The 15,698-nt window shown below is 42.8% G+C and overlaps 1 protein-coding gene across 1 annotated transcript in view; it reads right to left on the bottom strand.

Annotated features, from left to right (window-relative positions):
• Positions 1-11,844, bottom strand: part of DNTT (DNA nucleotidylexotransferase) — a 31,900-nt gene extending 20,056 nt beyond the window's left edge. The window contains exons 1-2 of the mRNA XM_046028010.1: positions 11,630-11,844; positions 511-682 (exon numbers count right to left, since the gene is read on the bottom strand). Of these exons, the coding sequence (XP_045883966.1) occupies positions 511-682; positions 11,630-11,844 (387 nt within the window). The remainder of the gene's footprint in view (positions 1-510; positions 683-11,629) is intronic.
• Positions 11,845-15,698: the final 3,854 nt, after the last annotated feature.

The raw sequence follows: 15,698 nt of genomic DNA, 5'->3' as shown, positions 1-15,698 counted from the left end.
CAATTAAGTACCATTTTCCTTTTCCATGAACTTAAATAGTCATGGTCTGAACCTTCCAGACGGTTCTAACATGAATAGTGAAGGACTTGGAATTAAGGGTCCAACTTTCCGTATTTTTTTCCTTATGAGTGATCATAGTAAGAAAAAAAAAAAAAGGTGCCCTCTGCTCTTCTGGCTACCAGAACATCAAGGCTTCCACATTTTGAAATATTTGTGTATAGTCTTGTTCATAAAACTAGCTACCATTTATTGGGTGCTATAGCTCAGGCTCTGTGGTAAGCGCTTTGCCTTATGTGACTCTAGTTCTCATAACCATCTTGTCAGGCAGGTCTTATTGCTATCTTATATTGTAGAGGAGGGAAAGGAAGCTCAGAATAGCTGAGTCACTTTCCCGAGGTCACACAGGGAGTAAGCAGAAGACCTGGATCTAACCCAGGTCTGTTGATTCCTGCAGCCCATGTTCCTAATCCTCAAGTGAAGGGCAAAGAAAATCACAACCATAACACTTACAAGCTGGTGTTTCCCTGTCGTCTCCACTGGTGTTCCTGCTGCCATGGATTCTATCAGCCAGGAGACATCAAGGAGTTCTAGCTGTGAGCTGGCTTTTGGATTCTGTCCCTGCAGCCACTCCAAGACCTCTGAGCCCGAGTTGTTTTCTGCCACAATGTGGGTGATGGAATCACTGCAGAAGGCAAGGCAGCATTAAGGGCTGAAGGGAATTTCAAGCGAGGAGTGCTCCTCTTACCTCAGGGTGTTTGGAACATTCTGTCTAATGAAGAAAAATGCATACTAGACCTGACCATAGGCACAGAGAATTTAGGACTCCATGGAAGGGATTCTGTATTAATTAGTGTAGCCATGGTGGTCTGTGTTACATTAAGAAAACATTAACAAGATTGTGGTCTTTGGAAAACCAAAGTCCAGAGAAGTTGGAAGATAAGAAATTGTTAGTAAAAAAGCACTCTTCGTGTGGCTTTGGTGGGTCATTTCGTTTTTATTTGTAGAGGGCTTCAGCCTGGTGCCTTTCCAACTGACTGACTCTAACCCACAGTGAGAAATACATTTTATATCATTACCTAAAATAGAAAGAGATACACGTAGATATGCTTGTAACATCCCATTAAATTGATCTCACAACCCATTGGTGACCAACTTTGAGGAAATACTGCTTTCCATGTTTGTCAAAGCATGGTCTAGTGGTGGAGGATAGGTGGGAAGCTTTCCCCCAGTAACCACTGAGCCCATACCATGTTTCAGCACAATCCTGGTATCTTTCATCCATCATCTCATTTAATACTCCCAAAGCTCCTCAAGGAAGTGTTAACATTATTCACACTTCAAAAATGGGGAAACTGAACAACAGAGTTTACGTGACACTCTGAAGATCACACAGCTAGTAAATGGTATTGATCCTTTTTGATTGTCTCTTTCTGGGTCAAGTATATTATTTCTGGTTTTCAATAAGTCTTCACAGCATCACATCATTGGATCCAATGTTTTTTTAAGACTTTTTCCATTAAAATAATCTATGAATCTGGGAGACAGTAAGATGCATATCTAGGCATCCAAGAGAAAAACAGAATTCTTTTCTCTTGCCCACTTCTCTTCTTTGACTTCCTCTTTCTCTTTCTCCTTTTTTGGATTGACTCTTGGATTCATTTGGGTATTTTTTGGTTCACTGTTATATTCACAGCCCTAGGTTCCTTGCGATGGTGTGGTAGGAAATTGGATACCAAAGAAGAAAAGGGAAGTTTCTGGATATTAGTATCTTATGTGAAGCAGACAGTTAATGATATGACAAGACATGAGGCTTGGACAATATCTGCAAGTGGTATGCAGAGAAGGAGAAGAGCTGGTGTGAGCTGGGAGAGGCAGGATGGCTTTGTGGAAGGAGGGGTTTGTGCCCAGTCTTGATGGATGTGGAGGAATAGGGACCTGGAAGGCAGAACTTCAGGCCCCCCTGGAAGAAAAGATTCAGAGACCAGAAGGAAAGTAAGAGAACGGGCTGGACCAGAGTGAAGAGTTTATGTTGGGAAGTAGTTGTAGACATGGCTGAGTCAGTTAGGACAACCATGTTATAGAAGGTCTTAGAAGCCTGGTTGAGGAGATTGCTTATCATTTTCTGGGGTTGTGGAACCAGTGAAGGATTTCGTGAGCAGAACATGCAGAGCCTCAGTATGTTATTTTAAAAGGCCAATCTGGGGGCATCTGGGTGGCTTAGTCGTTAAACATCTGCCTTCCACTCGGGTCATGATCCCAGGGTCCTGGAATCGAGCCCCACATTGGGCTCTCTGCTCAGTGGGAAGCCTGCTTCTCCCTCTCCAACTCCCCCTGCTTGTGTCTCTCTCCCTGTCAAATAAATAAATTTTTTTTAAAAATCTTTAAAAAAATAAACAAAAATAAAAAGGCTAATCTGGTCCACACAGTGATTTGGAGGGGAGAGTGATGGGTGGGAAGGATTGGGAGCTGCTTAGAATGAAACCATGAGGGGCGCCTGGGTGGCTTGGTTAAGCAACTGCCTTTGGCTCAGGTCACGATGCCAGGGTGTTGGGGTCGAGCCCGGTGTTGGGCTTCTTGCTCAGCGCAGATCCTTCTTCTCCTTCTCCCTCTGCCTGCTACTCTGCCTGCTTGTGCTCTCTCTGTCAAATAAATAAATAAAATTGTAAAAAAAAGAAGAAGAAGAAGAAGAAGAAATAAGAAGAAATAAGAAGAAGAAGAGAAGAAGAAGAAGAAGAAGAAGAAGAAGAAGAAGAAGAAGAAGAAGAAGAAGAAGAAGAAGAAGAAGAAGAAGAAGAAGAAGAAAAGAAGAAGAAGGAGAAGGAGAAGGAGAAGGAGAAGAAGGAGAAGGAGAAGAAGAAGAAGGAGGAGAAGGAGAAGGAGAAGGAGAAGGAGAAGGAGAAGGAGAAGGAGAAGGAGAAGGAGAAGGAGAAGGAGAAGGAGAAGGAGAAGGAGAAGGAGAAGAAGAAGAAGGAGAAGAAGAAGAAAGAAGAATGAAATCATGACCACATGTGAGATGATTCTAACCCAGTCTGGCTCCTGTAGCACCAGGAAGGAAGGCAGAGGAGACATAGGAGGGGCCTTTGGCATTAGTTTCCCTCTAACAGCTGAAGCAGAGAGAAAATACTACTTTTCCCTGTCTATTACAGTACAGTAAAAGTGCTTTTGGTAGAAATATGGATTTAAAAAGCCTGTTCGGGTGGGGAATGGAAATGAAATTTGTTTCAGGCATGCTGCATGTGAAGGGCGGCAAGAGGTCCTAGTGAGAATGTCTGCTTGTTGGTGGGGATGCGAGGTTGGCCTGGGAGAGAACTGGGCTGGAGGCCAGAGCGGAGCCATCTGGATGGCAGGAGGCACAGGGGCCAAAGCAGAAGTTCTTCGTGGTGAATCCACATCTGTCAAGAGTTGGGGGAGACAGCTCACTGCATCCCTGTTCTAGGTCCTCATCATTCCAAAAGTGACTCTTAATAAGCTTCTTGAAAAGTTCTTTATGTGCAGACTTTAAGAAGACAACAGAAAGGTTAATAGAGCTACACAGGAAGTGTGATTCCATCTAGACTTCTGACCTTTGGAAGGAAACATTATTATTATTATATTATTGTTAATTATGGTATTTGTATTATAATTAGTATTAAGGTTCTGTCTTAACTTCAGGGTAGAAGGATGTGCTGAGGGGGAGCTCTGGGGCTCAGCTTCTAAATTCAAGCCCCTTCCCATCCACTCTCCTGCTATCCCCACCCCCACTGTGGCTATCCCTGGGGCAGTGTGGCAATGTCTGAGCTCACACTGTTGGATGAGGACTACATAATTTTTCACAGCATTCATTTAAGCACATTTCCAAATAAACTAGTCATACACCCTATGGAAGAAGACTCGGATTGAACTTCCAACCCTATCTTACTAAGCAATTAGCAAACAAAACCAAACAGCAACAAGGGGGCAATAATAGAGCACACACACAAAATCAAACAGGACCTCTTCAGCCATCCACACAGGGCTACCCAGAGTTTGGCACTGCTTGTGCCTGGTTCCCACATGGTAAACACAGAAATTGAAAGTCAGCATTTAGAAAGTTTCATTGTAATTTAGCGCTATCGTAGTAGCTTCTTGTAGGTTGTTTTTTCATAAAAGCATTGATCTGTAGTGAAGTTTTTGAAAACTGGTCCTTTACCACAAGTAACTTAAGAAACATGGTCTGGAGAATAATCTGCTCTAGCCAGTCTTCATCCCTGTCTTCTTGAGTTGCCTGAGTTGGGCTCCCGGGGGCCAGCTGCATCTAGCCTACGATGTGTTTCCTGCCTCAGGCTCATCCTGTGCCCTTTGCAGACCATGCACAGTCTCTGCGCCTTTGCTCACTTTCAGTTCTGAGCCCCTAGCAACAGCACTAAGGAGAGCCACTGCTCACATGTGTTCTGCTGACAATTTCTTAGTGTGGTGGCTTTTCGTCTGTTTGCTGCTAGAGTAATTTTCTCTCTGCTTTGAGCATGCCAGTGTTGGAAATATTAATAATATGAGAATATCACTATGTGCCAGACCCTATGGTACGCATATCTCATACACTCCCTCATCTAACGGTCAGTAACACTATGAGAAAAGAGACCTTGGAGACAGTAAAAGTTCACCCAGCTGATAACTGCTGGAGCAGGGGTTCAGTCCCCGTTCTGTGCTAATCCACAGCCTGTGTGCGGGGCTGCACTGAGCTGCCCCCTGTGACTTTGTGCTTCTTCCACAGCGGTGGAGAGTATTGCTCCTTTCCACAGAAGGAAGAACATCTGGAAGGGCATCATCATCATCAAAAACCCTGATTCCCTCCAAAACGCTGAAACAGAGGTCCAGTAACACTTCCTGTTGGCCATACTGTCCCTGCTGCTGCCACATGGAATTTGTGGTTGGTATTTTATGTCCAATAGCATGTGGACTTCAGTGAGACTGCAGGCCATGGACAGCTGTCCCAGGAAATCTGAAAGAATAGTTGCCATAGCTACACACCAAGATGGAGAAGCCACACGGAGGCTTTCAGGTCCTCTGAGCTCTGAATTTTAGGTGAATTTTACCTAAACCTCACAGAAAGGCAAAAGTGCTGAGGGGGAGCCCTGGGGGTCATCTTCCAAGTTCAGGCCCCTCGCCATCCACTCTTACCTCCACCACTGCTCTCTCTTCCCTGGGGATGTCTCTGGACCCATCCCTGCCTCTAGCAGAGTAGCCAGAATGCCTGGGGACATGTGGGGACGCTATATATGGATCCACCAACAATATAACATACAGATGTACCCGGAAGAAAAGACCAGAGAAGAATATTCCACAATACTCCAGACTTTTAGGAAAAAATAAACACATACACGCACACACACACACACACACACACACACACACACACACACACACACACATTTATTCTTACTCAGTCTTCGCAAGTCTTACGAGGTGGGCAATATCATTTCAGATGAGAAAACCAAGGCTTGTGGAGACTCTGTGAAGCCAGGATTCAAACCCAGCTGTGCATGACTCAAGCAAACTCTTAACGTTCTACTAGACTGTGGTTAGACCCCTGAGTGAGGTGTTGTTTGTTTTAAGGTGTTTTTTTTTTTTTTCCTATATATTCCCACTTTCTGTCATGAACCATCTATCATCACTTTCTACTTAGGGGGAAAAATACACACGAATGTCATTTTTAAGGGCAAAATCTGGGTCTGGGGCTGAGGTGGTACCTGCCTTGGTCCTGGAGTCCTCAGTTCTTTCCTTATACTAAGAGAGGACAGAAGCCCCAGGCAGCAGCCCCAAACTTCTCCCAAAGACCCCAGGTGCTCTGGAGATGACTGTTCCTGAAATGTCAGTGGATTTCTTTAAGTGCACCTAGTTTCTTTCTTTCTTTCTTTCTTTCTTTCTTTCTTTCTTTCTTAAGATTTTATTTATTTGAGAGAGAGAGTGAGAAAGAGAGAGCAGGAGAGGGGAGAAGATCAGAGGGAGAAGCAGACTTCCCACTGAGCAGAGAGCCCAACTTGGGGCTTGATCCCTGGACTCTGATCCTAGGACCCTGGGATCATGGCCTGAGCTAAAGGTAGACATTTATCCGACTGAGCCACCCAGGTGCCCCAAGTGCACCTAGTTTCTTAGCCAGGGCCAATTACTGATGTCTTGGATTAGGTTTAAGAGGGCTTGAATCAATTATAACAATTCTGAACTAGGATTTGTCCCTCACCTTCTCATAGTGAAAAAGATTCGGAGTCTTCTCTTTCAACTAATGCTCAACTGAAATGTGCTTGGCTTGGCCCTTGGTGTTCCTAAGGGCAGGGACAATGTTATCATCTGCTTAGTTATTGTCTAGATGATAATTATATCTGGTGCCCAGCACATGGCCAGACTCAGAGCAACAGTGAATAGATAGACCATTGATGGAATGAATGAATAAATGAATTAATCAATAGCTCTAAGGGAAATAAACTCTAGTGTCTACCAGAGACACCCAAGAAGCTGGATTAAAATTCAGATGCCTGGGCCCTATTAACAGATTCAAATTCAGTAAGTCTTACCTAGAGCCTAGGAGTATGCTCCCTTGGTAATTCTCATGTAGTCAGTTCTAGTTATTCATTGGTGCATAACCAGCTCTCCCAAAATGGCTTAAAAAGAGCAACAATTTTATTATACCTCACAATTTTGTGGGTTAAGAATTCAGGCAGCTGTTGGGTATGGTGCCCATGGAGGTGTGACCCGCCATATGGCTCAGTGTGCCTGCACATTGGTGAGGATGGCAGGGAGGCTGGGTTCCTGTATCTGTCAACCTAAACATCTTCATGTGGCCTCTCTTAGAGGGACTCAAACATCTTATGCAAGGCTGTAAAATCCAGGGAACAGCAGAAGCCTCAGGGCCCCTATGGCTCAGCATCAGAAATCACATAGTGTCACTCTATTGGTTGAAGTAGTCACAAGCCCTCCCAAATGCAAGGGAACAGAGACTAGTCCTTGCCTCTTCTTGGGAGCAACCATATTTCCAAACTACCCCGCAGCCCAAGAAGTAAACGTTGAGCAGTGCTGCTGTAGAGAAAAGTCTTGAACTGCCCCTACACTGCACCTAGGACTCAATGACAGCCATGTTTCCAACATGGTACTCATTCCTCTGTAAGTATGTGAGATAGCTTTAGCAGGTACACAGCAGAACACTAAAAAGGCATATGTATTTATACCTACACGTTAAAATTATGCATATCAGACCCATGGTTTTTATGGGTTTCATGGTTTTTATATGATTCCTTAGACAAGGTTAAATTATTTTCAACAATTCATCTTAGAGTCAATTGAAGGAGACACAGTAAGTATATAATAACACATGTGATAAAAGATAGTATAAGAATTGTGACTGTGGCATTCAGATGTCCAGAAAGCCTGAGTTAATAGAATTAATTCACCCATTTTTGTTCTATTTTTTTTTTCTGATAACTATATCTTCATTGTTCCTGTCTTTCTTTTCCTAGTTGGTCCTTCATCACAGTACAATTAGAAAAATTCTTCATGAAGAAAGAGACAGCCACCTTTCTTTGCCTGGAGACAGACTGACCCCCTATCTGACTTCCCCAGCCTTCCCGGGTGGTCACCTGCTTTTATCTTCGTCTTTAGAATGGTTTTTTTCCCCCTAGAGAGGTCATCCCCAATTCCTCCCATCTGATGTAGGGCTTATCCTGTAAGTGTTAATTTTAAACAGCAATTTACAGTTAAACTGAGCTGTTTACTATTTTAAAACCCTCCTGCCTCCCTTAGCAACTGATCTGTTTCAGAGTCCCTGACAGAAAAAATAAAGAGTTTTATTTGGTTTTATCTCACACTTAAACTACCACCAGTAGGTAGGTTTCTATTTCCAGCTCTGACACACCTAAAAACGAAGGGTCTTGCCTTAATTTTTTTTGGTTCCACCTTGAATGAGATTATGAACATTAACTGAGAGTCCACAGATTTTGAAATGTGAAGTAATTTGGACCAGAGAAGGACTAGAACTTACAATGCATGTTCTCGAATTTATACAGCCTTTATTATTTTGCTGATTACAAAAGTAATACTGGTGCACCATAGAAAAAAATTTTAATTACAAAAATTAATCTTGGTAATCACAAGTTCCCTTGGATGGTTTTGTATTCACCAGATAAATCATTCTTTGAGCAAATATTTCCTGAAGCTACTCTGTATAAGAAAAATGTCAAAGGTCTGAGGGCGAGCTCTACAGGATGGCCCCCATGATGCCCTTGCCCTTGTGGAGCTAGTGAGGAGGAATTGGATGAGGTTAGTATTAAAGCCAAGTGGCAGAGCTGTGGCCAGCCCTATACCATGGATTACATCCAGGTACTGGGAAGGAAGTTCTGTCCTCTGGGAGGGTTTCCAGGGGTCTTAGGTCCTGGATGCAGGGAAGTGTAGGGAGAAGGGATTCAAGGTTGGGTTGTATCTTGCTTTCATCAGACAATATCTTCCAAAGGTATCCTTGTGGATGAATTAAGGAGGTCTGAGCAGGACAAAAGTATCATCCACTGGGTTTCTACTGCTCCAACCATGGAAATGAGCGAGTGTTAGGCTGCTGAGGGGAGGCACCCTGGGTGCGACCCTTTCTAGCCACAGCTCTTTCTTCTTCGACATCAGCGGTTTAGGTCAAGACATAGTGGATTTCACTATTGTGTTCACAGAGGAGGGTTGATGACAGAGTTTTAAAAATAGCTCAAAGTACTGAAACCAGGAATGAAATAAGAACATGACAGGCACTAGATTCTCATCCTCCTCTGGCTTGACCTAGATAATTTGAGGATTATGAAGTTGCTCTAAAATTTAGAATGTTAGTCATGGAATAAAATTCATTACCATTTTCATGAATGTGCAAGATGCCCCAAATCACTTCACATCTCCCCTGATTTCTATTTTAAGACCCAACTTCCTATGGGCCATTGACCAGCATGTCTTCTGAAATATAACATTAATATAACATATAATATAAGTGAAACCAATTCCAAATATAAGGATACAGGGCACATATGCTGGAGAATGAAATAGCTCCAGATAGGTCAGTGGGTTCAGATATACCATTTCTAAGCTATGGGTTCAGATCCAGCTAAAGCAGGTGTCAGATTTTTCCTCAAATGTAATCCTCCTGGCAGCCAAGAATGTACTAGAAACTATGGAGATTGCTACCTCTTTTCAGAGCATATATATGTTTTTAGCTCCTCTTTTTTTGAATCTTATATACTAGAGAAGGAAGGGATAGTCTTCGTTATTGAGAAGTATCCTTTCTTTTAGATATCAACTTTCTTCATTTTTATTTAAAATACATACTTATTGTAAAAAAATTGGAAAACACAGAGAATAAAAGCAACCATAATCCCTTCCTAATAACCCCTTCCTCACAAAAATAACCAGCTAAACATTTTGATAGGTTTCCTTCCTGTCTTTGTTATGTTTGTTTTTATCATTTGACCCAGTCCATATTGTGAAGACAGAATCCTCTCATTAGGGTTTTGCTGTAAGGGTCAGTGCATCCAGCTTATTAACAATAGGACAGTCACACTTTACATCTATGTAACTGTTTTTTAACTTACCAGAGCACACTGATGTCCATCATTACATTTGGTGATTATCTCAGATAGAACAAACTATTTTTCAGGAAGCTAAGTTCATCGAGTGGGGAGAGGGTCTGGCTCCACACTGCATGGCCAGGAAGGGTCAGAGCCAGAACCGGAGATCTCTAGACTTCGTATCTCAAGACTTTTCCCTACCACAATTTCTATTGCCCTTTCCAATGAAAGACTATGTATCTGTGCACAGAAATTCCGTTTGAGAGCTGGGACTTCTACTTCCTGTGGTTTCTTTTTGAGCCATCACACACATTTGTATTTAATGTGTCTTCTGGGCTGTCAGCCTGGGAGCTTTGCCACCATCGTACACATGGGAGCCGTTTGCTCACCATGCACCCCTTTCCTCTGTAGCCTGAGCCCTGGGCTTGGTCCTTGGCAGCAGGTATCGGATGCACAGATCTGCCTCTCTGGCTCTGTGGCCAAAAGAAGAAACTTGCCTCCTGTGTCTCTCCAAGTACCTGCCTCAGCCACTGTGTCTGTCCTCATAACTGCGGCTGTAACTAGTCGGCCCTTGCTGGAGGTGTGGACGTTTCAACCGAGAGCTTTCTATGTAAGTGGTACCTTGACCATCTGGCTGTCACTTTCCTGTCTGGCCCTTGTCAGATTTCTTTACCACAAAAAGCAGTTCCGTATTTGCTGAGGCTTTTCATTTCTTCTTTTTAAATTTCCTTTTTTAAAATTCTGGGTTTGAGCCTCTTTACCTACATCATCTTTTCTTCCCCTAATTCCAACATTTTATGTAAGTCTGTAAGGTTAGGTAGACTTAACAGTTAGGTGAAATCTACAATTCCACAGAAGGGATGTTATTATTTGGGGCTTAACATCCCAAATGAGATCAGGGGTTAAAACAAAAACAAGAGGCAGATATGGGGAAAAGAGAAAGGAGAACACACCAAGAAAAATCAGATGAAGGGAGAGACCATGGGAGACCCAGGAATTTCTGATTAGGGCATTTTAGTAAAAAAAAAAATAAAATGCTTCTGTGATCTTGAATCTTCATATGAATTATGAATATTTTGCAAATCATTCATATCTTATTATTGACTTTTGACATGTTTCTCTAGCAGTTTAAAGTTGGCTTTTCTTCATCAGGAAATGCTTGTCAATTTTATTTTTAAATATCAAAGACTATTTTTAAAATAAAAAAAATTATTTTCACATAGAATTCTCACAGTTTTTCCTGAGAAAGTTGTGGTCAGTCTATTCCTCGGACAATCAAAGCCAGCCAGTTGCTTTGATTATCCTTTATTCGTTGCAAGCCCCTGGCTGTTCTGTGAAGAGCTAATCTAACAGTTAGAAAAACAACAAGACTAATTGCTGGGATGAGTGGGGTTGTGCGTGAATGAGTCTAGGGGGCCCCCATCAGTTGCCCTTTTGTCTGTGCTCTGACCTCATCACTCTCAGCACCATGACTACCAGTCCTGGACAGAGCTGTCCTTGAATCTTTAACCAGTGCTCCTCACTCTGCGAACCCCACTGGGACAGCTCATTGGAAAAGCATGATCAAGGCCATATTTGGGTGCCTGTGGAGAGCCAGCAACAGTCTCTCATCCTAGCCCATCACAGACACTGGTCACTTCAACACAGCCAGGGATTTAGTTTAATTGCCAAGAACCCAAACCATTCTTTCTGCCTCAGAGTAGCTGAAATTTTTTTTTGTTGAACTCAGTGGGGTTTTGTCCAGTTTAGTCAGGAACAAAACTGAGTGGTTTCAGCATTAAATTTTCCAATTAACTTTCTGTCATCATCCCTGGAAAACTGGTGAAAGGCAAAACAAAACAGCCAACCAAACAAAAACCCCCCAAACCTATCTTTTGGTGCCAACTAGTTTTAGTGTAATTGTATCCGTCCCCACTCATCTTATTGACCTTAATTAGTTGGCTCAAATGTGTTCTTTGATTTCAAACCCATTTTCCTAGTGGGGGTATCACCTTTTCTGTATGTGGAAGAAAACATAATTTCCTTGGGTTCCAAAGAAGCTGTTCACAAAAGCCCTGCTTATTCACAAAGTGAAATCAGTGATGTCCTACCTGAACTCATCTTCAACCCTGAATCCTTTCCTTCGTGCCAGCTCCATGAGGAAGGCTCTACGGGTGGTTCCCATTTTCTTCTCCAAAATATAGAGGACCAAATCTTGAAATTTGATGTCATGAGGAGGACAGACCATCGAGGCACCCATTTGCCTGGGCCTCTTCTTCCGAGGGCCCAAGTGGACCATTTGCAAAGGATTCGTGGGAAGAGGCATCTGAGGCTTCTGTCTGTGCCATCAAGCAGTGTCTCCAGAAGTGAGGGAGAGCCTGCCCTCCTTCATGAAGAGTTCTGATGTCATTGTACTAGAAGATTCTCTTTCAGGGCAAGGTTTCCTGGGCTCTGCCTTGCTGACAGCTTCCTGCTGAAGACCAGTGAAGAATGTTTATCTCTGTTTAGCTCATTTGTTCAATGTGGAAATCATAATGGAAACAGTAAATTAACTTTGCTTTCCTGTGCATTATCTTACCAGATCCTCAGAATAACCTCATGAGAAAGGTAGGGAAGCATCTTTACTCCCATGTTAGCATCTATCTATCCATTTATTAGTCATTCATTCATTCAGTCATTCATTTAGGCCCCTCTTGTCTTTGTTTTTTATTCCTTTTTGTATTTTTGCTTACATTCTCTTCCAACTTGCTTGCATTCTCTTAGGCAGTCATTGTAATGCATTAGATTTCTATAGTTTCCATGGGTGTTATATGTTTTGTATAGTTGTTTTGATTTTACATAAGTGGCACTGTTAAATTTCTCATTCTGCTGATCACTTTTTCACTCAAAAAAGTGGATCAGATCCCTCCACATTATTCTGTGTTCTATCTGTTACCTCTAATTGCTCCACAGTAGTTCATTTTGGACATTTTAGCTATGTTGGTGCATTTTGTAAGTGAGGAAACCAAGGCTTAGTCAACTTACTCAACATCACAGAGTAAGAGGCAGAACCAGTCTTAAACTCAGGTCTTCAGACTCCAAATGTTACGTATCTCAGTTTTCTCAGTGAACTAAGGTTGCCTGGAGAATAGTCTATTATGTAACTCTAATATTGATCTTTTGGGATGGAATGGGATGATATTCAGATAAGAATTACTGCCATAAAAAGACAATTTCATAACTTATATGCAAAGTAAAACTAGTATCTCTCGTCAATATACTTTATAGATCTCATTTCTCACATCTACTATGTGGTCAAGGCAAGTACCTACAAGCCTTAGCTGACTGAATCCTCATAATACCACCGTCTGGTAGGTGCTAGCATCCTCACTGAGGTAAACACCTTTGTCAAGGTTGCAGAGCGAGTATATGGTTATGGGTAGGGAATGATCAAGCTAGAACTTAAACTCAGATTTATCTGCTTTTAAAGCCTGTGCTCTTAACTACGAAGAAACATTTCTCTGTGCATGTCTTCTCCAATAAAAACCAAAGTTCTGGTCACCCGTTTGTTATATTATTTGAGACTTTTGCTACCTCCAAAAGTGCATAAGCTCCTCACCACAACACTAGGGAAGAGTGATGTGACAGTTGCCTTCAAGCATTTGCAAAGTTGTGTTGTCCAAGAGAGCCAGATCAAAAATCTCGGGTGGAACTTACAGAGTAGTCGATTTTAAATCTCTGAAAACATGAGCTTTATTAACTAGAGCTGTCTAAAAATATAGGGAGATTGCATTATACAGTGGGATATTACAGGTTGTGAGAAACATTCAAATGGGATCCAAAGATGTTACAGAGGAACTTAGACCTCTAGTAAGGACTTCTAACGCCATTCTAGTACTCTGTGATTGTTTACTAAAGACAAAAATCTGGACCCTGGAGCCCACTTTAGACCTCACCTTTAGGTGTCTGGTTACTGATGTGCTGAGCCCTCCATGTGGGAACACAGTCTTAACTACCAAGAGGCTCCACAGCATGGAGAAGCAAGACTCTTGTAAGAGCCTGGGGTTTTTATGTTCATCCCCATGGCATGGCCCGAGAAAGAATGGGTGTCACATAAATGGCAGAGGAGATGGGAAACAGGCACAGAGACATGGCCCAGAGCTCAAGTTCTGATGGCAGGTTGCTGGCCCAAATCCCGTGTCCATTTTTTTGAGCTGTGACCTTGACCACCTTGCTTCCTTCCCCAAGCCTCAGGTTTCCCCCTTGTAACACAAGGGCTAACTGAGATAACCCACACAGCCTGCTGAGCAGAGTGCTTGGCACAAAGGAAGCACTTCAAATAACTGTCAGTTGGTAGTAATTTGGTGTTTTGTTTTTAGAGAAGAGCCGGTTGGATCGGAAATTAGATCTTTGTTTTGTTTTTGTTTTTTTAAAGATTTTATTTATTTATTTGGCAGACAGAGCTCACAAGTAGGCAGAGAGGCAGGCAGAGAGAGAGGAGGAAGCAGGCTCCCCCGTGGAGCAGAGAGCCAATCAGATCTTTGTTTTATAAAACTACAAAATCATCAAAAGGTGATGTTAACCAATATCTTACTTAGTCTGCTTTGAATCACTGGTATTGATTTAAAATTTAAAATGTGATGATGGCTATCTGGTTATCAGACTATTGTCTCTCAGCCTTGAATCTACTCTCTTTATGATGGGGTCTATGAGGGTTGGGGCTAGGACAGCGCCAATGCCATTTCTCCGGGTCAGCTCGCTCTGTGCTAGGATCTACCAGTAGGGGGCACTAGAGGGACACTGCAAGGCTTGACAAAGGAGCAGGTTTTGATCCTTTTGGTTGGCTCGCTGGTAACTCCTGGTCTTCTCAGTAATGGTTTTTCACTCTGGCTACAGCTGCTGGTTCCACTCTGCAACATTTAAAAAAAACGATTTAAGTTATTTATTTTGAGAGAGAGAGAGAGAATGAGAGCGTGAGCAGGGGGAGGGGCAGAAGGAGAAACAGACTCCCTGCTGAACAGGAAGCCTGACATGGGGCTTGATGCCAGGACCCATGAGATCATTACCTGAGCCAAAATCCAGTGCATTGCATAACCTTTTTTTTTCTTTTCTTTTCTTTTTTTTTTTTTTTTTGGTACAACCAGGCATATCTTCATCGTGTCCTTCAGAGATACCAACACCAGCCAGACACATGTCCTTTTCAGGGGTCTGAGTCTTCCTGTGACGTACAGGGCAGCATTCCCTCCTCAGAGATCTGTTGTCACAGCTCCACGGAGACTCCCTGCTCCACGTGTGAGATTCCAGTAATCTCAACTCGGCCTCTTTGTCCCCACATTCCTAGAGGCAGGCCATGCTCCCTGCAGTCACTCTCTGACTTATCTCAATGTCCTTTTGCTTTTCAGTCTTCAAACCTACCTGTCAAACCAGTCCCTTATATTAAATTCTTTTTGTTGAAATATCTAATGTGTTTTCCTTTTTCGTAACTGGGCCCCGACTGATCACTGTTCAATTAAAGTGAGGCATAGGAGATGAGGTTCCACCTACACTTCTGGAGCATACTCTTTCTAGAAGGAACTCTGACAAAAAAATTTTTAAGACATCCAAATTCTCTGAACCAGCATTTTCATTTTGTTAGGAAAGACAAATAAATATGAACGCACTAAGATGTTCATTGCAACCTTTTGCAGAGAAAACTTAAAACAATATAAATGTCCAATCACAGCAGGGGCGGGGACGATAAAGTATAAGAGGATATTGTGTAGCCACTAAAATCACGTTATGAGAAAATACTTTAAAACATGGGTAGGGGGCCTGGGTGGCTCAGTGAGTTTAGCCTCTGCCTTTGGCTCAGGTCATGATCTCGAGGTCCTGGGATCGAGTCCCGCATCAGGCTCTCTGCTCAGCAGGGAGCCTGCTTCCTCCACTCTCTTTCTCTGCCTGCCTCTCTGCCTACTTGTAATCTCTCTCTGTCAAATAAATAAAATCTTTAAAAAAAAGATATGGAGACTCTCCAACCACAACCTAAAAAAAAAAAAAGTGGGTAAATGGGGGTGCCTGGGTGGCTCAACCATTAAGCATCTTTCTTCAGCTCAGGTCATGATCCCAGGGCCCTGGGATGGAGCCCCACATCCAGCTCCCTGCTCAGCAGGAAGCCTGCTTCTCCCTCTCCCACTTCCCTTGCTTGTGTTCCCTCTCTCGCTG

The sequence above is a fragment of the Meles meles genome, chromosome 13 (genome assembly GCF_922984935.1).
Source record: "Meles meles chromosome 13, mMelMel3.1 paternal haplotype, whole genome shotgun sequence".
NCBI classification, from domain to species: Eukaryota; Metazoa; Chordata; class Mammalia; order Carnivora; family Mustelidae; genus Meles; species Meles meles.
The sequence above is the reverse complement of the archived record's forward strand: the minus strand, read 5'-3'. Positions and strand labels throughout refer to the sequence as shown.